General features: G+C 37.2%; 1 protein-coding gene across 1 annotated transcript in view; it reads left to right on the forward strand.

The window, feature by feature from the left end:
* Nucleotides 1–22,127, forward strand: part of ITFG1 (integrin alpha FG-GAP repeat containing 1) — a 69,173-nt gene that overhangs the window by 10,869 nt on the left and 36,177 nt on the right. Inside the window, exons 7-9 of the mRNA XM_027902882.1 lie at nucleotides 8,904–8,965; nucleotides 11,009–11,093; nucleotides 21,280–21,374. Of these exons, the coding sequence (XP_027758683.1) occupies nucleotides 8,904–8,965; nucleotides 11,009–11,093; nucleotides 21,280–21,374 (242 nt within the window). The remainder of the gene's footprint in view (nucleotides 1–8,903; nucleotides 8,966–11,008; nucleotides 11,094–21,279; nucleotides 21,375–22,127) is intronic.

Below are 22,127 nucleotides of genomic sequence, written 5' to 3' on the forward strand. Positions count from 1 at the left end.
ATTCATATATGGTAATTTTGGGAAAGAGAGTTTATCTTTTTCTTCTTTAGTTGCATGGGAATGAGAGAGGAAAGAGTCCATAAATTTAATTAAGATGCTTATAAATGTTGGGGATTAAGTTAATTGCTTTAGCATGCAGTCAGACCTTAATATTCAGTTCTGGCACGTTGCTACATGAAGCTGTCAAGTGGAAATTCCAACTGGAAAAGTAGATACATGCTTGCTTACCATAATCAGTGTCATGTAATAAGCAATTCTAACACACTCAGCTCTAGAGGTCTTTTGGAATTTTGTTTTAGTGGCACAAGCAGCATAGATGAGCATTCCAGGTAGCATTTTAAGCTGAGTACATTGAAATCAAAACTCACAGGAAGGTAAAGGTAGGAAGTCTAAGTTGCTTATACAGATCAGTCACAGATGGATCCATTTCTGAGGTTTCTGACAGCGGACAGACTAAAGAATGTTCACAGAATTCCAGATAGTGCTAGTGATATGTGGAATTTTCTCTATTAAATAGAAATGAAAGTCAGGGTCTTTGTATGGAGAGTGCTGGGAGCTTTTATAGATTCACATCTATTTTCATATCTCAAGATGTGAGTAGAAGCCTCTATGAGGCTCTTCCCATAAAGATCCTGACTTGTACGTGCTTGTAGCAGCAAGGATAAAACACCTTGGGCTGAAATACTGCATTACAGTGTAATGGGGAGCTCTGTGGGAAGTGTTATGTTACAGCAACCTGAGGAAAATATTAAGAAAAATAATTCATACTGAGAAGAAAACTGGAGAAAATATTACCATAGAATTATTTTCTTTAAAGTAATGTTTTGCTTCTAAGATGGAAGTGATAATTTTTTTTTACTATCCCCGTGAAAATGGAACCAACTGGGAATAAGACATATGTTGCTGAAAAATAATATCAGTATATCTGATGTTTCATGGCTGATGTGTTTTTCCAAGACTGTTTGCTGCCAGAATGGAAAGTCACCATTCGTCTGGTCCTACCTGTGCATTTATGACACTTCCCTCACATCAGCTCCAGTAACTGCTTGGAACTGGGGCTGGTGAGGAACACAGTTTATTTTCACTTGAGTTATTAAGGTGATCCAACTCACCATGCAGCTTCAGGAGTGTCAGAGCCGATGTAAGCACTGGGAAAAGGTTCACTCCTCTTTTCGTAGCAGCAGTCATTGCCTGCCTTTAACCAAGCATAAAATTGCACCTTCGGTTTCATTGTGCCTCTTCCAAAAAATACCTGCACAGTGTTCTCGCCACATCTCCTGTAATTTGTTAGTCTGTGCAGAGCTGGGCAAGTGACTCATAGAAGCATCAGGTGATAGAAGGTAAGAAAAAAAACAACAGAGCTCTGTGCAGCCTGGACAGACCTTGCAGAAGACACGTAAATGCCTCTCCTGCTTGTTTAGCTCTGCTCCCTGTCAGCACAGCTGGGCAGCGTGGCAAGGAGAGTGGGATCCATATGGTGCTGTTTCTCCATGGAGGCTGCTCCTTACTGGTTGGCTCAGGTAGAGCTGGTGAGGAGGAGAGGATCCTTGTGACTCAGTACTCACCCACACAGCCATTCTTGAGCTGGAATGAAGCCTCATTAAGAAGAGGGCCTGGGACACATTGGAATGGTATTAATTAAAAGGGAGGCGTTGACAAGATGCAAGGGAATAGTCTGCCTGCTGAAATCATCTTGCCCAAAAGGCTTAATTGTGATATTTGATGCTCTTGTGATACCTTTGCACTGAAAAATTCAGCGTATTTACTCACAGTCAGCCCTACTATTCATGGACATGGAGATACAGTTGTACCTAAAATGAATGCAGTGATTTTTGTTTACAAATAAAAAAACCAAACCACCAGAATATGCCATTTTTACTTTGTTTTGGGTGGTTTTTAAGACTTTTCTCTAATGTTCTGCAATGTTTTGAGGCTCTTTGTATTCTGTAACAGATGCAGCCAATTTCATGATTTTTAGCTGGGCTATTTTTGGCAACTCTATCATTATAAACAGCTTAGGAGATTTAAAGCGTGCTTGACATTAAAAAAAGAAAAAAGGAAAACAAAAAAAGAAAAAAAAAAAAAAAAAAAGAAAAAATCCTCTCTGGGCTGAGGAGCTTTTTTGCTAGTTTATTGCCTAACCCATTTTCAACCTGCTGATATTAAACCCTCCAAACAGAGCTTTTAATTGCCACACTTCTCCTGCTCTGGGTAAAATGAAGTTGAATTGTTATGATTTCATTATATGAGAACTTGCTCATAAAGATGTGTTTAATCCCTAACAGTGCTTCATGAAAGGCTAACAGTGTAAGGATTTTATAATCCAAAAATCCTCTAACCACAACAAAGATAATACTAATCTTTCTTGGTGCGGGGTAAACTGGGCTGTTTCAGAGAGTAATGCTGTTTTTAAAGAAAGCATCCTCATGGAGAAGTCTCAGCTCCTTATTATTCATTCAGTAAGTAATTCTGAGTTAAACCGGGAACTTTGTACAAACCATGCAAAAATTTGCAGTATAAAACTCTTACCAAGGGGTCTGCATGTGCTTTATGGATAAAGATTAACTAAATAAAAAAACTTTCAAGTGTCTTTGCATGTGTATTAGGCACGTGTTGCTCCAGGGAGGAGTATCTGGTTCACAGAGTGCCTGAGCTGGGAAGAGATGTCTGGAAATAGTCTGGTCAACCAACCTACCATCACTGTCACTGCTGATACATGAACTGAGATAGAGTGAAAGATGAGGAGAAAATGATGAGTTAGAATAAGGCTACTGGGTGTCTAGTAATACATACTCACACTTGTCATTAGTTACCTTTAACAGCTGCCTTAGGAAGGTAATGTTGAAGCTAATAATAATAGGCTTGTTTGACCAGATTAAATCAGGTGTATTTTATAGACCAGATAGTCCAGGTGAGCATTTCCAAAGCAGGATGCTCAAGTAAGAGACCTGTCTTAAAAATGTCACATCCCCAAAGTGAAAAATTTGCATCATGTGACTTAAGAAGGATTTGTAGAATATGTTTAACTCTTTTGATTTTAGTGAAGGAGGTAAAAAGCAACTTCTCTTTGCATTAGTCCACTCAATCCAAAGTAAGAAGGGACTCAGTGTTTCTCAGCAATGTGTCTTGGATGTGTCATTTAAGAGGTGCAGAGAACACTGGTCAGTGGAGGAAACTCTGCTGGCAAGATGGTCACTACACTGAAGGTTTTACACTGAACCGTGGGGAAAAGGTGTCATAGCTGGAAACTGGGGCCAAGGTACGTGAAAGGACTTGATAAAGACCACCCAGAAATGATGTCGAGGTGGGCACCAGTGCAGGTGATCTGTTTGAAGCTGGGCTTACACAGACACTGTTTGTGCTGTTGTTGATTTGCATCACAGTCAGAGTTTTCACTTCAGTACTTTGGACCGAGCTGAGATTTAAATTTAGCGTGATTAGACTGTCTCAACATAAGTTCTCATAGGTGTATCAAGTGATTTTTCTGCAGTTGAAATTTTTAGGATAGTGATTATTTTGCTGTGTCATTTTTTTTCTATTGAGTTAATTATTAATTAACTAATTACTCTTATTTTAAACATCCTAAAATGTCAGATGTTCATTTAGGGATAATGCTGTGTTTCTAAGCCAAAATTCGTAGTTCCTAATTACTTGGAGAGAAAAAAAAGATTATTAAATAATAAATATGTCTGCGTTCAAAAATACAAGCCCTCTGCCAAGAAATCAGGCCATGGTCCTACAAGGGCTTTTGAAATGCTTAAATGTATGAGACAAGCTGCCTTGGGCTCTGAATTATACTGTAACCTCATACTGTACATCTGTCAATGCATCCTTGAATGCTGTGAAAAACAGCTGATGTATTAAATATTCTGTGTCTAACTTGGTTATGTGATTCCAAAGTTTGGAAGTGCTGCTTTTACAACCAGTCTTGTGTTGAACACTAGCACGTGGTGTGTATAATTGTAGATATTTCTGGAACTGTTTATATAATATGAAGGAAAAATCATAAATTTAGGTTTGGGAAAACTAAAGTGGAAAAATCATTAGTCAGAAACAGCTTGCTGTAAGCTAATTGCAGTCTCTTTACTGATTTCTGGTGGTTAATTTTCTTATGTTGCTTTGCTTTGGGAATCTAGAAACCTAATGTACCAGAACGTTCACAATGTGTTTTCTTTTTTATTCCCAATTCTTAGTTTAAATGTGTAAATGTAGATAGTTTTCTTCTTGAGAAACAATCATTCAGATCGCAGGTGATATTTCTCTTGTAAGCATTTAAACCTGGATTGTGAAGATACTGGAACATTTGATGCCAGGCTCTGGTTATGTATTCAATGAGTTTCCTCTGCATGGAAGCTGGAGGCCTCTCTGCAGTTAATGTTATCAACAAAGCTTATTTTATACAATAGGTGGGCATTTATTCTCTATGAAAATAACCAGGCTAACAAATTATTTGGCTTTTTAAAACTTAGCTTGAGTAGCATTTTAAAACTTGGGTGGGGGATGTGTTTACTCTCTCTGGGTTTGCTCCTTCCTTTCTGTTGTTTCCCAGAACAAATATTCAGTGATGATGTCACTGTGTCATTCCTCGAACAGCTACATTTTTTACATTTCTTAGCTGTTTTAAACTCTGATAATGGAGCTTACCTGTGAATTTACAGCAAGTAACAGAGGCAAAAAATGTATTATATAAGATGGACAGGATATATTTCAGAGGAGTTGGAAGTTGGAATTAGCTGCATCTGCTCCTGCTGGGATTGCTCTGCTCTTGCCAATGGCTTCTCTTACTCATAGCTTACCTCACAAAGAGAAAAAAAATGAGTAGAGATCTTTAGAGAAAAGAAATAGCTGTTTTAACTTCTTTTTCCTAATCTTTCTAAAAGAGCCCATAATCTCTGCTGTGTGCTTAGCAGTTTTAGTTTTAAAATTGCCATTATGAAGCGTCTCAAAAGCTATTCCTTTTGCAATTTTTAATTATATACTGATATAATTATATACAGTTGGGGATAATAATATGACATTTTTATGGGAATCAGTAGCTTACTACAGGTGAGAAGTAAATTGGTTGTGCCACAAACAACATTGTTTTGAGAAAGCATGAATGTGAAAATGGGTTCTGAAAGCACTCTGAACACTGAGCAGTTATATTCTATTGCTTGAAACAGTATCATTGCCTTTATTCTGAAAATTAACAGAATTGTCTGAAAGTCATGTTTGAAGTGCTAAAAGAAGCATAACTATAAAGCATAGATCTAATTTAAAAGTTTTCCAGTTAAGTGATTCTTTTAAATTAATATCCTATAGTAAGTTGTAATAATGAAAGGGATTTTACTTCTTAGGTATGTTGTTTATAATTGTTCATCGTGTTTTGCTAAATAGTTCCAGTAAACACTTACTAAATCTTGAAAGGCCTGTTTGAACAGAATAAATTCACAATCTTTTTATTGAAAGCACATTTCTTAAAAATTGACCAACACAAATTAACTTGTTTGGAACATTTGAAGTCTTTTTGTTTTGCTTAAGTTTTTCAGGAGAGGAAGCTACTGGAGGGAATGTTTCTTTAACTTTCTGTTTTGTGTAACCAGCATCAAAAATTCATGACCAGTAAATTGCAAGCTCATTAGCATTGGGCCTTGTACTTGTATCTGTGTTATAAAAGCTACATCACCATAGCCAGGCATGTTCATCCCCCAGAGCAGCTTCTGGTTAGCGAATATGCACAGACACACCTGTTCTTCCACCTTAATGAGAGCATTTTTAGGCATGTTTTGAGTGAGCATAAATAAATTCTAATTGGGTAATGCCTTGTACATGTTGATAGTGTTTAAAAATAGGGGCAATTTTTTCCCCCCTCCTTTATTAACTTAAACTTCTGAAGTGATTGTGAAATCAAGGAGTAACTTAATGTTGCTCATACCCTGGTGGCTTCTGAAGACAGTCATGGATGCTGAGAGTTTTTATTTTGAAATAAAGCCCTCTGACATTAAACAAAGGTCAGATCAGTCATTAGTGAAATGAATGCTCCATCTATAATTAGTACCATTTTTTATAACACTCAAAAGTGACAGAAAATAACAAGGATAATCAGAAGTGGACTTGGAGCAGGTTCTGTGTAGTTCGGTTTTCTTTTAATTTTCAGTGAGTCCTAATAAGAAAAAAACAATGTTTGGAAGTAGGATGAGTTTGTAATATTACCTGCTTTTTATTTAATAAGATTGTCTGCAGTTGTGGCTGCCCCATCCCTGGAAGTTTTTAAGGCCAGGTTGGACAGGGCTCTAAGAGCAACCTGGTCTAGTGGAATGTGTCCCTGACCCTGGCAGGGGGCTGGAACTGGATGATCTTTAAGATATCTTCTAACCCAAACCCTTCTGGGATAGTTGCAACAGTTCACTTTGCATTTGATTAAGAGCAACCTTTCCTCTCAGGCAGTATTGATTTCTTACTTGCAGCCATTCACTAAGGCTGTAGGTGTTACATTTCAGGAAATCTACCTTAATCTGACATCAAGATCTTCCCCCATCCCAACTCTCAAGTACTTTACTTCCCTTTGCTACATCATATCTCAAGTTAAAGATTTAAGAAATGCCCTGCAGGCTTAGTCTCGTGGTCCATCTAGCTAGCCCAATATTCCTTCTCTGGCAGCAGCAGCAGCAAAGTAGCCAGGCCAATTTTTTTGGTTCTGATATTTTCCTCTTTCTGTTTCATATTTCCATGGTGTATCTCCAGAATCTACAGTTAACATGGGGCTGTTAGAGGCACACCCTTACCTGTCATTTTTTGTATCCCTTAACGTACCTGTTGTCTAGTAAAAGTATCACCTGTAAATGATTGGTTATTGAGCTGCAGATTTTTTGATTTCATTACCTCAGTATCTCACATTGGGCCGTTGTTCTGTTCATCAGCATTTGAACAGCCCTCGGTACTTAGTCCTTGCTTTTTAAACTTAGAGATCTGTATGGAATAGACTTTGTTTTCTACAGCTGAAACTGCAACCTGAACTGCCTTGCAAAGGCACTGTGGCAGTGTATCTTTAGACCAGTGACTTTTCCTGGTCGTGTGTAATGTGATAGGCATTCCTTGTAGGGAAAAGGGGGTGAGTTTTCTTGATATAGCCAGAAACAAAACAGGAATGGTGCGGTTTTCAACATGATTGGTGTTTTAAAGTACAAAAAGTGTAGAAAAGAACTGTGTATGTCTTCATTGTTATGCAACCCAAGAACTGAACATCCAGATACTAATGCATTTGTTGGTTCCATCTCTTCTCCTGCAGCTGTTATATACTAAAGAAATTAGTACTAATCGACATGGAAAGCAATAGCAGTGAAGTGAGAGATGGCTGCCATGGACACTGTTCCTTTGGAAAGAAGATGCTTGCAAGGAGTCTCTGCTATGGCTGTTAGATATTTATAAATAGCAAAGATTCTTAATTGTTTCCTCTCTCATATGCTTTTGGTTCTTGGAGCCAAAAACATAATAAAACCAGAGAAAATCATAAAGTACATTAGGTTGAAAGTAACCTTTGGGAATTACCAGGTCTAGAACACTGTTCCAGACAGGACTTGGTTTTTCTCACACATTTCTTTCACAAACTTGAGGGAAAACATTTGTAATTCTGAGCTCTACCAATTTGTGAACAGTTATTTGAAGGGTCTAAATTCCATTGCCTTTTTGCGCTGCTGCTGCAAAGAAATACTTTGGTTTTGCTTGCTTTTGAAATCTGTGGCATCCTTGATCAAAGAGGAAAATTACTTGTAAATTTTAAGCATTTGATTCGGTTTCAGTGAGAGGGAGTTTAATCCTACAAACAAGCATGAGCATTTTGGACACACAGCTTCTAAGGAGGCTTCAGGATAAAACAGAGGGCAGTTGGCAGTGAGGTGCCAGTGGAATTGTTTCAGCAGGCTCTACAACTAGAGGTGATGTTGCTGTACCTATATTAAGATGTCCTATGGGAAATGGCAGCTTGTTGCTCTGCTGTAGGAGCAGCATGGCACAGCTCCTCTACGCTATTTTTAGAAGATTATCTGCTATCTTCGCCTGCCTTTGCATTCTGCCACTGCAGTGTGATATTACAGCAGCCTTGCAGATGCTCTGGGGTGCCGGTTCCACTTGTCCTATACAATGTTATGTGCCCCAGGTTAGGTTTGGGGGTTTTGCCTGCAAGGAAACCCTTGTGTTCTGTCTCAAATAGTGGCAATTGAAATTACAGAGGGGAAGGGGACAAGTGTTTAAAAGAGTACTGTTCTTAAATCTGGATTTCTTAACACTGGATTTTATTTTTTTTTAATAAAAACTTCTTCTTCCCTTTTTTCTAATTTGTATGCTTTCCTAAATATCAGTGAGTAAGTTCTTCTTTCAGTAGGCAATGCCAGATAAATGGTCTGAAGGCCTCTTTTGCACTCTCTTGATGTTTGAGAGAATTTTAGTGTAAAATATGCCAGAAATATTTCTCCATCAGTGTATCTGCTGCTTAATTCAACATATTCAAAATAAAAGGATAGCTGGTAGGTTTTTGTCTTTAATTTTGACTTCCTAAAAATATAACTGTGTAAACTTTTTTCTAGCTTTGAGGTATGCCTCTGTCTTTACTCTTAAGAAACGTTCTTCAGGGTGCATATATAACATCCAGCACTTCCTAACTCACATGAGAGTAACTTTACTTGTGTTTTAACCTATACAAATGCAAAACTTGTGTACGGAAGAGTATGAGGGATGAAAATAGTTTTGGAGGGGCGTGTTTTTAATGTTTCTTAATATCTTTACATCTCAACGTCACTGGAATAATGCATTTAGAACTTAGGTAATTTTTTAAAAATAATTTATATATCTTTACTAAGTGATCAGATGTATTTGTTTGTGTAGTCTACTGCTAAATATTTTTATTTCTCTTCCATTTTTCCTTGCAGATTTGTTCCTTACTACATCCCCAAATTCCAAAACCATTCAGTTTGAGACGTGGGTAAATAAGGTAAGAGAGAAAACAGAAATGACCCTTATGTTCAAACATGAACAATTTATAAAAACCAAAAAGACATCTGAGAATGGATGCTGAGGCACTGACTGCACCGTTGCATTTACACTGCACAACATTCCTGGGCACCTTTCGCTCAGCACAGGTCCCTCTGCAGATTTTGGAATGTGACTGCTCAGTAAATCAGGTGCCTTCAAACACCTCAGCAGGGCTCCTGTGTGAGGAGCTTACTCACGCTCAGCAGGGTGGTTTAGGAATGAAAGGATGGTCATTTGGGTTTTATTCTTGCTGGTTTTTTGTTGTTTTGGGTTTTTTTTAAGTAAGCTTGGTCTTGGACAGAGGTTCAAAATGTCACTTCTAACTGGTAAAATTTGTGTTCAAGTTACAGTTGAGTCCAGAGTCCTGTGTTAATTAAGTATCATAAATGAAATTCAAGGTTGAGGAGTAATAGCTCGATGGATTAATATTTATTTATTGAGATTCTGCTTTTGCATTGCAGGAGTATCTTTTGTCCTGTGTTACCCAAAAAGGATTGTAGTTAAAAGTTCACCTTTTTCTTACAGTAGAAAGGGCTTAATGTGTTTCTTATTAGCTAAGGAATGAGTTTTTGAGAGTTTACCTGAAAATGTATCCATCATGTCATAGTTAAGTCACTGTAGAACAAAAGATGTAGTCTTGTCTTTGACAACATGGCCATCTTCAACCAGGGAAGAGTAATGAAAGCAGTGAGTCATGAATCCTGTATTTCCAGCTTTATATAGACCTAAATTGACAGGCATTGAGTTTTAGTGACTAAACAAGACATTTGTGCTCTCTCTTGTTGTTTGGTTTTTTTTTAATGTTCTTACAAATTTTGGACTCCTGTATTCTAAATATTATCTTTCATTATATATTTTGTATGGATAGATTTGTTTGTCTTTAGAAAGAAAGAATTCTGTTCTTTGGAATCAATCAACCCAGTAAAATAGGTCATACATATAAAATACATGTACATATATGTGAATCTTAAAATACCTTAATTGATCCATTAAAAGCTGTTAAATTGCTCTCTGTAGAACAAAGCAATTCTCTTCACTGATGCACTCGTGCTTTTAAAATATTTGCCCATATGAGATATGAGGGGCTGAGTACAGGGCCTAGTCTTTTTTACTGCGTGGAAATGCATCAATTTTATTTTTTTAATCATTATAAATTATATGTCAAGGTAAAGATATTTAGTCAGACATCCAGTACAAACAACAACTGAGTGTGTGCAGAGTTGCATCGAAGCCTACAAACTGAATATGACATGAGTCATGTTGGATGTGGATAACTGTGCACTATTCCCAAAGCCTTTGTCTCCTTCCTCTCTGGTATCTGTGTGGACAGCACTGTGCATGTGCTGACTGCACTGACTGGGCCAGGGGGCTTTGGGTCATCTGACATGGCTACAAAAACTCAACATTTTAAAATGGGCTTGTTCCAGTTGTGATGCAGTTCTGTGATAAACAACGATCCGGTGCCTTTTGTCCTTCTGATGAAATACTGGACTATTGTTTTCTGTGGGCCTAGATTTTAATAATAGGTAATTAAAACAAGATCTAAATCAGATCTAATGTCAAATCAGTTTATTTCCTAATTAGAAGGCAGTTCAGAAGCTATTTTTAACAGGTGTGCAGCTGTGGTTTTATATATTAGTTATATCAATAAAATCACATAAATATGCATAAATGCACATTAGTATTCATAATCACTTAATTATGATTTAGATAATGCTGCTGAAATAACCCAATCTCTTCCTCTTAACACAGCAAAATAAATGGAAATTGTGTCTAAATATTACTATTGCTGGACTTCCATAAGACTCCATGAAGGATTAGAAATGTAAAAGCTCAGTCCCAATTTTGAAAGAGTCCTTTTTTTGTTGTTTTTCTGTAGCTGAGATGTCTCTCTACTATTAAATTGCATCTTTATTGATCTATATTTTCTTTGGTTCGAAAGTCAAATTTCATCACTTAGACTGCAATTCAGTTTTTCCGTCATCTTTGTCCTCTTTGATAGGATGGGAACTTCACTAAAGCTGGAAAAAGTAAGGAAATGCCAAGTGGTGCGAAAGTTGTTGGACAGTCCGTGTTTGCAGATTTTGGTGAGTTTTATTCTTCCACACTAATCCTGAGTGTTTCTTTATTTTCCATATTTTGTTAGATACTTTACACTGAAGAACAAATAAAGATGTTTAAGTGGGTTTTATGTTTCCCTGCTTTTTTCTAATAGGTGTTTGTTTTATCTGTAAATCTTGAAATATCTGGGAATAATTGTTAATGAATTCAGCTTTGACTGTCCCAGTACATTTTGCATCACATGTATCTATCTACATTTTATTGCTTTGAGGTGTGGTACAAGACCAAACTTTTACCAGACATGGGTTTTTTGCCAAGATTTTATTTTTTCCCCAAATCTTGTTCAGAAGGTGTTATCTGAATAAATGGTCATAAATTCTTCACTTGTACAATTTAATAAGGACCAAATGTAAATTACTGAATTATTTGAATAAAGATTGCTGGAACATGGTGAAATCTTAATGGTTGTAATTGAAAATTTTGAAAGACTTTTGGACAGGCGAAAAATTTCATTTATATGTAAATCTATTTTTGCAAGGTAAGTGAAAGCCTGTATTTTTCTATTAGCCAGTCAATTGTGGCTAATAGAAAAATTGTCAATATGTGTGTTTGGTTACAGAGAATAGAGAATGTTGATTATGTAGTCCAAAAAATACTATTTGTCTGTGCAGTTAAATAACAATTTTCCATTCCAAGGGAAAATGCTTTGGGCCTGATTCTGCTGCTGTGACTGGATGTAAAGAAATTCATAAAAAACTAATTTACTGCATTTATACAACACATTTCCTAATTGAGAGACTGAGCCTGTCTTTAAATGTTGTCAAACCAGAGCCTTGTTATATCATTTTTCTTTTAAAATATGTTTTAAAGAAAATGGCAGGTTTTAAAGTTCTTAGACCCAGAATGTGACCCTCTTGCTGCCACTTAAAAGGGTTCTGAGGAGTTGTAGCAAAGCTCTTCATGGCATGGAACTAGAAGACCCATCTGCTGGGTCAGATCTACAGGGAATAATGGCAGGTAGAACCTGAACCACGCTCCAGGTTCTTCTGTGAAATGTTTGACACGTTTTCAAGAATCTTTGTCAAATTTTTTATAAAATCTTTTGTTGTTTCTCTGCAAATTTGAACACTTACCTATTAAATATGTGAAGGAAAGGATAGAGTACTACAGATTTTACAGATAAAAAAAATGGAATGTCCCGGGGCTTTTGTAGCCACTTTCCACGCTGATGTTCTGGGTAATGTGTCTTAATAGGTATTAAATAGAAAATTTTTTTTCTTAACAATGGCAATGTGGAAAGCTATCTTACTGTAGGATAATTTATCTCTGTGTTAGGTAGCTAATGAGCCCAAATGATACATCGTAATTTTAGAAGTGTATCACAATTAATGGAATTCTAATAAACCCTGGGATGTCTCTGCGAAGAGAAGTGGAACTGTTCAAATGATAAAGTTGAAATTTTGGAAGTATGACTAAATGGAATGTGCAGTGTTTGGTACAGCCAAGGTTATGAAAGGCAGTGGCTGGCACAGATTAGTCTTGGGGGCTGTGGATTTGGAGTTCCATCACCACTTGTTTAATGCCCTGCTCTGCTAATTATCATCAAAGTCATAGGCTGAGCTCTAGTGTGGGGTAACAGGGGAGCAGTCTCTCCAGCAAGGATGAATATCACAGGACAAAGTGTGCTCAGGGACTTAAGAAATGCCTGCAAATAAATGTAGAGGGACAGCAGGGAGGCAAGGGACCATCAGTATCAGCTGTGGGAGGAGATGCTGCCTTTTTAAAGTCATTGTTCTGAAAGCTCTCAGCCACTTCATCTCTAGCAGAGAACACCCAGATCTTGCTATATGAGGGTCTTGCCTCTCCCTGAACAACCACACACACACTGTCAACTTCATCTTCATTCCACATCGCTCCAGTTGAAGGATGGGAAATGGTTTAATGGTCTTTCTGCCCATTAATTTTCTTAAGCAATGGAAGAGATTGTTGTAAATGTGTCTGTGTGCTTTGATAAAGGAATAAGGTTTATTCTGACAACTATGATTTCCAATCAGCATAGGAGATGGAGTAGAGCATCAATATTTTGTTTTCTTCCCATCTTTCTAATGTCAGTTTAAAATACTCAGGGCAACAAGGAGTTACACTCCACTGAACTAAGTTTCAGAGAATATTGAAGTGAATATGGTAACTAAAACAGTGTATATGAGTAATGAAGGACTATAATCCTAAATTCCATGTTCTTCCTGAAATGTTGTGTGAAAGAAGTTGAACAACATCCCACCATCAAAAAATCCTCTTACACCACAATAGTTGGGTGTAAGAGTGCTATTCAAAAATTGGAGGGAAAAAAACCTTTAAATGCAAAGGAAGTTTGTGGTTGAGTTCTGCTTATGTTTGTTTTCATTCTGGTATTTTTTGTTCTGCATCAGTCTAACAATAAAGTGTCAAAAGTTCACATTACAAGTATAACACTCTCTCAGAGTAACTGCATTTACCCCCATGCTGTATCTGCTTACACAAAGATACTTCAAAAAGCAGAGTTTTATCCTACAGCTTCTGCCTTTAGTGAGCTGAAGGCAAAGAAATGCATTGCTAGAAATGGTTTGTCAGACTTGAACGTCTCCTTTTTCAGTTTTCCGTTTCAAAACTGATGGAATAATGATTGTTGTGAGTCAGAGGAAGTTAAGGCACGACGGTTTGCCATTTGAAAGAGTTATTTGGCTACCTGTAATGGAGCCTGGAGGAGGTTTCATTGCACAACAAATCAAAATATCACAACGAAATGGAAAATGAGATGTGTGAGAAGGTTGTGCTGCCTTCCACCTTGGCAGGTTTTGCCGAGCCGCGTGTGCTGCAGAAGGTGCCTCACGCTCTGCTCTGCACGGCCATCCTCAGCCTGGCACCGACACAGCTGCTGCTGGGACCAGAAACAGCTCACACACAGGCACCAGCCTCTTAATGCTCTTACTTCTGCATTGCCAGCCTCTATTTTTCTTCCCTTTTCTTGACATTTTCTGTACCTCCCAGCTGATGTGCCAGCTTTGCCATTTGCTAAAGGTCTCAAAGGATTCCATATCTGTGCTTTCTCTCTGTGCCACTTCTCATTTACTTAACCTTGTGCATTTTGGACCCTGGAATGATGTCAGGTCCAGATGTGAGTTTGGGGGTGTGTCACTTGGGCTGCTGCCTTCTCATTTACACCCACCCTTCCATTTGTACCCTGCTGCACTTCTGCAAGAACCTGATTTACTGATCAGACCTTCATCATAGCAAAATAAGCATTGTTTCAAAGGTGACTTTGATGTTATTTCCTGCTTCCAAAAATTTTATTTGAAATACCCTTTTGAGCCATAAGTCATTTGTAAGAAGGGGGGAGCTTTGAATGAGATCCTGACTGAGAACTTCTAAAAGCAACTGATGTGGGGTAAGATTTCCTTAAACTAAGGTTGAACAACAGCTATCAGGAAGAAATTATTTGGATAAGTGGAGTTGGAAAAAAACAGCAATTAGGTGACTCATGAGATGCTGTCACAGATGTTAGTGTAATCTTAGTACTGAGTGTTCCTAGGTACTGAAAAAATAAAGATATATTTTTTGTTAAAAAGATACACAAGTGTATGTTTGTATGCATCTATATATGTCTGTATATTTTAATGGTAAATTATGCAAAAGCATGTGTGTTCAGATCAATACATAATGGTGATGGAGTAGACCTTAGGCTTTATGTCTAAGTTGGAACCTCTGTAATAAGTAGCACTTCCCCCTTTTACATGATAGCAATGATTTGTACGTTAATCTGACCAAAGGACAGGGAGCAATTGACAAATTTGTATTGCTCTTCTGAAAGTAAATCAGGAATGCTTTTTGACATTTATTACAAATGGCATTTCAATTGATTAAGGTGAGCAGAGTTGGGCACTGGAGAATTTTGCACTTACTTGGCTGACACATTGCTCCAAACAAGTAAGAGCTCTTCATTATTACTTTTCCTATTCTTCTCATGTCACTATGGTAATTGCAGTGCAGTGGTTGCTATAGCAAAAATGATTAATCCTCTGTTGTTGTTATCTCTGTGCTCACAGAGGCTTTTTATAAGATCTGCTTGTACTGTCTTTATAGGAAATCATAGATGTTGTCTAGAATCCTGATAAATACTTGCAAATATAGAGAGTTTTAATAATTGTCATTTAAAATACTGGGAAAATGTTGTATTTTTAAAGAAATTTAAGGATTTTGATAGGACAATCTGAAAATTACCTTTTTTTTTTATTAGGGAGGAGATGAATGTGAGCCATGTTATGGACACACAAACCTGCTGTTTTCTTGTTAGTATGGAGATTAATGACATATGTCTTTTAAGTAGTGACTCAGAAACAATTAGCACAAATATTGTGCAGTTTACACAGTCCATTAATTCATTTTTACAGGAAGTTAATGTCATAATTACTATTTAACTGTGATAGGTTCAGTTGGATAACAGAGTTTGATAGATCATCCTTTGATCTAAGAACATAAAGTTGATTAATCAGTCATTGATTTTGCTTAGTGAAGGCAAAGAACTTTATTGTGGCCTGAACAGAAAGACTAAAAATAGCTTTTTGAAATCAAACTGGATCATCCTGCTCATGGTGCCCTCATAAATAAACACAACTTCTCCAAAATATAAACACTCTTTCTGTTATTTCTTTCTCTCCAAGTCTTTGTTAGGACTTGCATACAGTGAGATATTTTTGTCCACTTAGCTTTACATGTAGTTCCCAAACTGTTCCCATTTCTGAGGGGGAATACTGGTTTCCCATATTTTGCCAAAGTCTTTCACGTGCTGCTGACAAATGCTGGTATCTCCTGCGAAGAAGAATTGCTGTTGCCTCACGTTAAGTTTTGTCCAAGGGGCTTGTACATTAAGAATTACTTTGCTTTCTTTCCAACAATGAATTTGGAGGAGTGGTGCATGTGCCACCTGCTTATTCATTCTCTCTTGAACAACTTCATCTCCTCACGGCTGAGTTTTTCTTTGGCAGCGATCCTGGTTAATATAATAGCAACTCTCAGCCCGGGTTGAGTTGACCCAAGAGAGGCACACAAGTGGCTTGCCTTGATTCCTGTTATCCCCTTCACTTGTCAGCACTTGGAGGTTTGTTGCCATGTGAGCTTTTAACATGTGTAACATCAGAGAGCTCCAAAGAGCCAGGTTTGGAGTGTCTGTTTTAAATGAAACACTTGGAACAAGCAGCTTTTAGCAGGAAACTGCAACAGGAATTTCGGTGATGCTTATTGTTTGGGGGGAGAGGTTTCATATTGTATTTAATCTGCTTTCTTTTTCTTGCTTGCATTCTGGTTAGTCCTGGAATTTCCATTTGAGACAGAAGACAGCACTTGGCTCCAGTGCAGCCTGGAAGTCTCTGTGTGCTGTTTGCTGGCACGCTGCATTTAAATGCTTCTCCTGCAGAGGAGCTGTGAATATGGATTCTTTGGAAGGATGCAGACAGGCTTGGAGTCAGAATTGATTTAGTGTGAAGGAGAAGGTTATAAAGGTTTCTTTAATGTCCACAGAACTTTGAATCATCTATAAAAGCTCTTTACATCTGTTTTTTGAAGTTATGATTCACATTTTCTAAAAGCAGATGACACTGATTGTTTTAATAATGTGTAATTATCTTAGTAATTCATTATAATTGTCTCTGTTATGACCATCTCGTTGAACACCTAGAGGCAGAGAGTGACAAAAGAATTCTAATGATTTTATTACTTAAGAAGATAGATTTAAGATAATCAGCTTTCAAACAAACCTTTATTTGATTTGAATATCAAACTCAGTTGCACTGATTGTAGGCTTCTTGCCTGCCCCAGAAGGGTGTTGTTTTTAGCACTATCTTAACAGGGCTTTTTCCTCCTTATCCTCTTATTGTTCTTCAGAACTGTAAATGAAAAGCCCAGGAGAAAGGCAAATGAGAACTGGGCAAAGACAAGAGGGAGAGATGTGAGCAAACTAAATGTCTGGTGAAAGAAAAAGCATCTAGAGCTTCATTAGGCTGTATTGTATTATACAAGAGATGCCTTCTCCTTATTTGGACTTACAGTCAATAGCAAAGAAAAACTTCTTGGCTTTTATTGTACTATGCTGAGGATTTATAGTTTGTCACCATTTTCAAGAGAACTGGGAAAAGTGCACTGAGAAGGGTCTGTGATAACACAGGGACCATGGCTATTCTGAATGTATGTAATGTATGTTCTCAGGAGAGAGCATGAATCAGAACATTGTGGGACTGGAAGGGTCTTGATTTTTTGTTGCTTGAGTTTTAAAATGAAGAAAGCTGGACTCTTCTCACTGTCTTAGGCTGTACAGTTAGATTTTTTTCTATTTCACAGAATACTTAATGTCAGAAGGGACTTCTGGAGATCATCTAGTCCAACCCCCAGTTTTCCAGAAAACAATTTCTTTTTATTTACCACAACTGTAATAAGTTATAGTAATTAGTCTGAAATCTAAAAAAACCTATAAAGAGTTGATTATAGTGTTTGTTTTTAAGGGAGCAGAAGTAAGATTACACTGTGGAAGAACTACATAGCATTCAAACTATTAAAGGATTTGGATCATACACCCACCAAAAGCTGTCTTGCTCTTTGTAATTACAGCTTTATCTTGCATATTACAAACCAGTTTTGAAGTGAGAGATCATGTTACCTGTCATCTCCCCAGGTTCCATTTTCCTTTCAGAGTCCATGTTGGAAAGTGCATTGCACTGGTATGTGCAGTGCATCTAATAACCCTTGAATCTGGTTGCAAAACACCACTTTTCTGACACCTTTTGCTGTGTTTTTAAAGGAATTTGAACATTAGGTTGGAGAGTCTTTTGCCTGTGTTTACTTGTGTTAAGTAAATTATAAGGATGTTTGCTTTAAAGGCATCTCCCCAATATCTCTTGGTTTGGGAAGAAGTTATTATGTGTGTAACTCTTTTAACCATTTCCTGTTTGTGGATTCAGTTTAAAACATATGCTTATGCTACATCACCTCAGTATTGCATTTGGAATATGGAACAATTTTTAATAACATTGTATTGGTTTTAATCTGGTTTACAACTTGTTTTCTACTTTCACCCATATTTACATTTAAAATAGATTGAGAATACTTGTACTATGTGTTTTTTTGCAAGTGTCAGTGAAGATTTCAGCTGCAAGTAATGTCTCTGATACAACCTCTCTGTGTGAGGTGTTCCCACTGATGCGCACTAGCCATGGCTTTTGGGGTACTTTTGGTTTGGATTGGATTGCCAGCCCTTTGTAAAGATGGGCACAGTGCTGGGAAGAATCCATGGCTGTTCTTTGAAATTCAGTGAACAGGCAGTTGTAAGTAATGATTCTCACATGATTTCTAGATGGCATAAGACTGCTAATTTTGTCTTTACATATTTAGATATAAGTACAGGTTTGCAGGTGATGAGTATGTGGGACTGTTCTTTTTCTAGCCTTTTCCACTGCCTATAAAACTTAATCTTTATTAACCATGTAGTTGTTTAGTATCACTCTCAAGCAAGAATTGTGTGTTGAGAGGATGTTCGTTACACGGAGTTTTTTCTTTGTACATCAAAGATGCTCTAAGTTGCGCAGTGATAGCAAAGGACATTTGGAGTCTGGAGTGTTTGGCCACATCTACTGCTACAAATGATGCTGAAATTACAAATAAGACTAAGTTTGAGATTTCCAGCAATTTGGACTGAGATTTTTTTAAAACCCATACAGTAATAGAAAGACTAATGGACTCCAGGAACTGAGTGAAGACTACAGAGGATCTCCAGGAATAGATTTCCTAGGCAGACCTAGGCTGAAATCTTAAGTTTGTAGTTTTTCTGGAACACTTGCATCTGTAAGGTGATGGCTTTGTGTCTAATTATGTGCAAGTTCCATCCTTGCTGTCCTATGGATTAGTTATTCTTCAAAGGTCCAAGGTTGTTTTTGTCGATATACTGTACTATTCCTGAACGTTAATTACCAAGACTATCAAACTGAGTTATTGGCATAACAAGATGAATGTTTGCAATATAAGTAGAATCAAACATTTTATATTCTCCTCTGCTCCATAGTGTAATTTAAAATGAGAACATCCTTGTCCTTGTCCCTTTCTAAAAAAGAGGAAGAAGAGAGTATTTGAAGGTTCTTTGTCCTTGTGCATTACTGAAAATCTTCTAAAATTACTTCGGACTGAAACTTTTGTAGAAATGTGATTAAAATATTAGGGCTTAAGTTAAATTTCGTATTCAGAAGACACTTAGATTTCTGCAACTTAATTCTATTTTAGCAAAGCCTTCAATATTCCCATGGGATTTGCAAATTGAACACTTTGTTCCATTTACATTTAGAAAAAGCCTGAAGTCTAGCATTTAATCTAGTTCATGTAAGCAAAGATTCAGGTGAGTAACATGTTTTAATTGTTGTTCTTAAGAGATGCAGAAGGAAAACAAACAACTTCAAAAGTTGGAGCTGATTTCAGACTGGTCAGATTCAACAGCTGCTGTGTTGATTTCTGGGTTCAGTGGTGGGTAATTCCCTCTCCCATCTCTTGGGGTGAGAACTTACTGGATTGCTATCACTTAGGCTACTCCACATCCTGAATTGTCTATCCTTGATAACAGAGCTGCCATGAGGATTTGGGAGGGGTTTGGTGGTGAGGTAGAATAATTCACGAGGCAGATGGGATGTAGGAAGCCACTAAAGGCTTGGCTTTATCACTTGGAGATATTTGGGGAAGTCTGATATTTTCATCACTCTTCCTCCCCTTACAACCTTACTTTCCATCTCCCAACTTCCTGATAAAATAAGGGAGGGACCTAGAAAATATAACTGTGCACTGATAGATACATAGATACACACACACCCCTTAAAAGGAGGCTCAGCTTCCTAGAAATGTAAGTTGGCAGGCTGAGAAAACATTTCTTGTAGTGCAGGTGAAGTATGACAGAACTTCCAGGCTGTGCTCTGTAGTATATTGGAAAATTGATAAGGTGTTCAGTGACTTTGGCAGATGATCTAGTTTTTACATATTAACTAAGGAGATTTCAAGTAATTTTACCAAATCCACTTGCCTAAATTAACGGGTTTGAGTTTTTTTGCAAGACAAAACACTATATATGCCTTGAGCCCTTAGATGCTCTAAGTAACATTGGCAGTTCATCCAGAAATCCATTTCCTAGCACATTCATGAGCTACATTTCTGAAACATGAGCTTTGATTTTATAGCCTGCAAAAGTGGAGTCCCTGGAATCTCCCTGAGCTGGGGCATTCTGCCTCTGTGGTAAGGCAAGGCTGGCTACATTCAGGACTTGCAGGTTATTAATTCAGCAGTTCTTGCTGCTGCTTTTTGGCATTTCCATTCAACTTCCCTCTGTGTTCTCCTTCTCAGCCCACACAGGTAACTGTTGGTGGCCTCTATCCCAGTGCAGAGTCAGGATATTTTGGAATGTGCTAGACAAAGCTGCAAGGTCATCGTGTGAACACAGGGATTTCTCCTGGAGCAGATAATGAGCAATTATTATTTTTTTTCCCCATTATATGTTCTGTCTGTCAGAATTCTGGATGCAAATAGACATTACTTGTTTAAACATTAAAAGGTCATTATTCTACTAAAGGTTTTGGAAATACGTGGATTAAAGGCACTTGAAGAACATTTTTGAAAACCTGTTATTTACTCAGATTTACCTAATTCTGTAAGCCTGGGATTTATTAGCCATTGTGTTAATCAACTTTCTAGCGTTGTTTTTTATGCTAAGTACAGATTAAGATATTACATGTGAACTCATGACTCTTCTTAAGGTCTTACTGACAGCACAAGAGTTTAAAACTAGTTCAGAAAATTAAATAAGTTTGTATGGTGGACTTGTGATGGCAGATTTGTATTAAAGGTAATTTTCTTCCCAGCTGAACAAAGGGATTGATTAAATTACTAAGCACCTATTCTTCTGAATATGTCAGTAAAATTTAAAACTTTCCCTGTATTATGGGTCAAGATGAAAATACGTCAGCAAAGGCAATCTTCAAACAAAAGACCCAAATTAGATTCTTAGGTCAAGGATTCTGAATGGGTCTGGTTTATCTCATGTAATTTTTCACATCTAAACCCATAACAAAGTATTCACAGCTGATTATTTTTTGTAAACAGGGTTTCTGAATTTGCAAATACGAAGCTGACAGGGGTTTTTTTTTTTCTCTTTTGCAGATGGGGATGGACAGAGTGAACATTTATTACCAGTTTGTGAAGATGAAGCATGTCAAAGAAGTGCCATCTACCTAACTAAGCTGGGATTGGATCAGGTAATGTGATTTTGGAATAGCAAAACCCAAGGAAAATACTGTGCTTTGTTAAATAATATGAAACAGAAAAACTGGTTTTGGGGAAAGAAATGAAATTTCCTCACCTGTAATTACTGGATACAAGAGACTTTTATTGATTTATTTAATTGTCTGTTCCTTGTCTGAAAAATGCGGATTTGGTGGAAGAGGTTGCATAGCTAGAATTCTTCATAATGAATAATTCTACTCAGGAAAATGATGAATGCTTCTGAGCAGTTTCTTGATTGCAAACCACTGCGTTCTAAGCAGGATAATTGCCCCAGCGTGAGATGAAAAACAAGGTTTGTGTTAAGAGTTCAAAACAGATCTAATTAACTCAAATATACAAGTTGAATCAGCCCACATCTCTTACCCCTTGTTTCTAGTTTCTTTTCTTGAAAAAAGTGGTATACAAAGACTTTTTTTAGGCTGTGTATATTCAGAATTGGGCTTCTTTTAAACTATTGCAGGTTTGTTTCTTCGTGACACTGCTGGCTTTGAGAGACATGGTCATAATTCCTGCAGCAGATCACTCTATGTTCATTTATATGCGTGTGTGATAATTTGGTTTAAGTATTTACAGTGCCTTCATTTATAATAAAGTTTCAGCATGCAGTAAATTAACCAACTGTTTGTTGGATGCCTTAATAAATGTTTTATTAAATTCAAGTTTAGCAATGTGAACTGAAAAGCCAAGATGAGGTATAAAGTACTTGTAGCAGACAGCAAAACCCA

Source organism: Empidonax traillii, unplaced genomic scaffold, assembly GCF_003031625.1.
Source record: "Empidonax traillii isolate 1590-97213 ecotype Southwest subspecies unplaced genomic scaffold, ASM303162v1 scaffold23:size2178997, whole genome shotgun sequence".
Taxonomy (NCBI): Eukaryota; Metazoa; Chordata; class Aves; order Passeriformes; family Tyrannidae; genus Empidonax; species Empidonax traillii.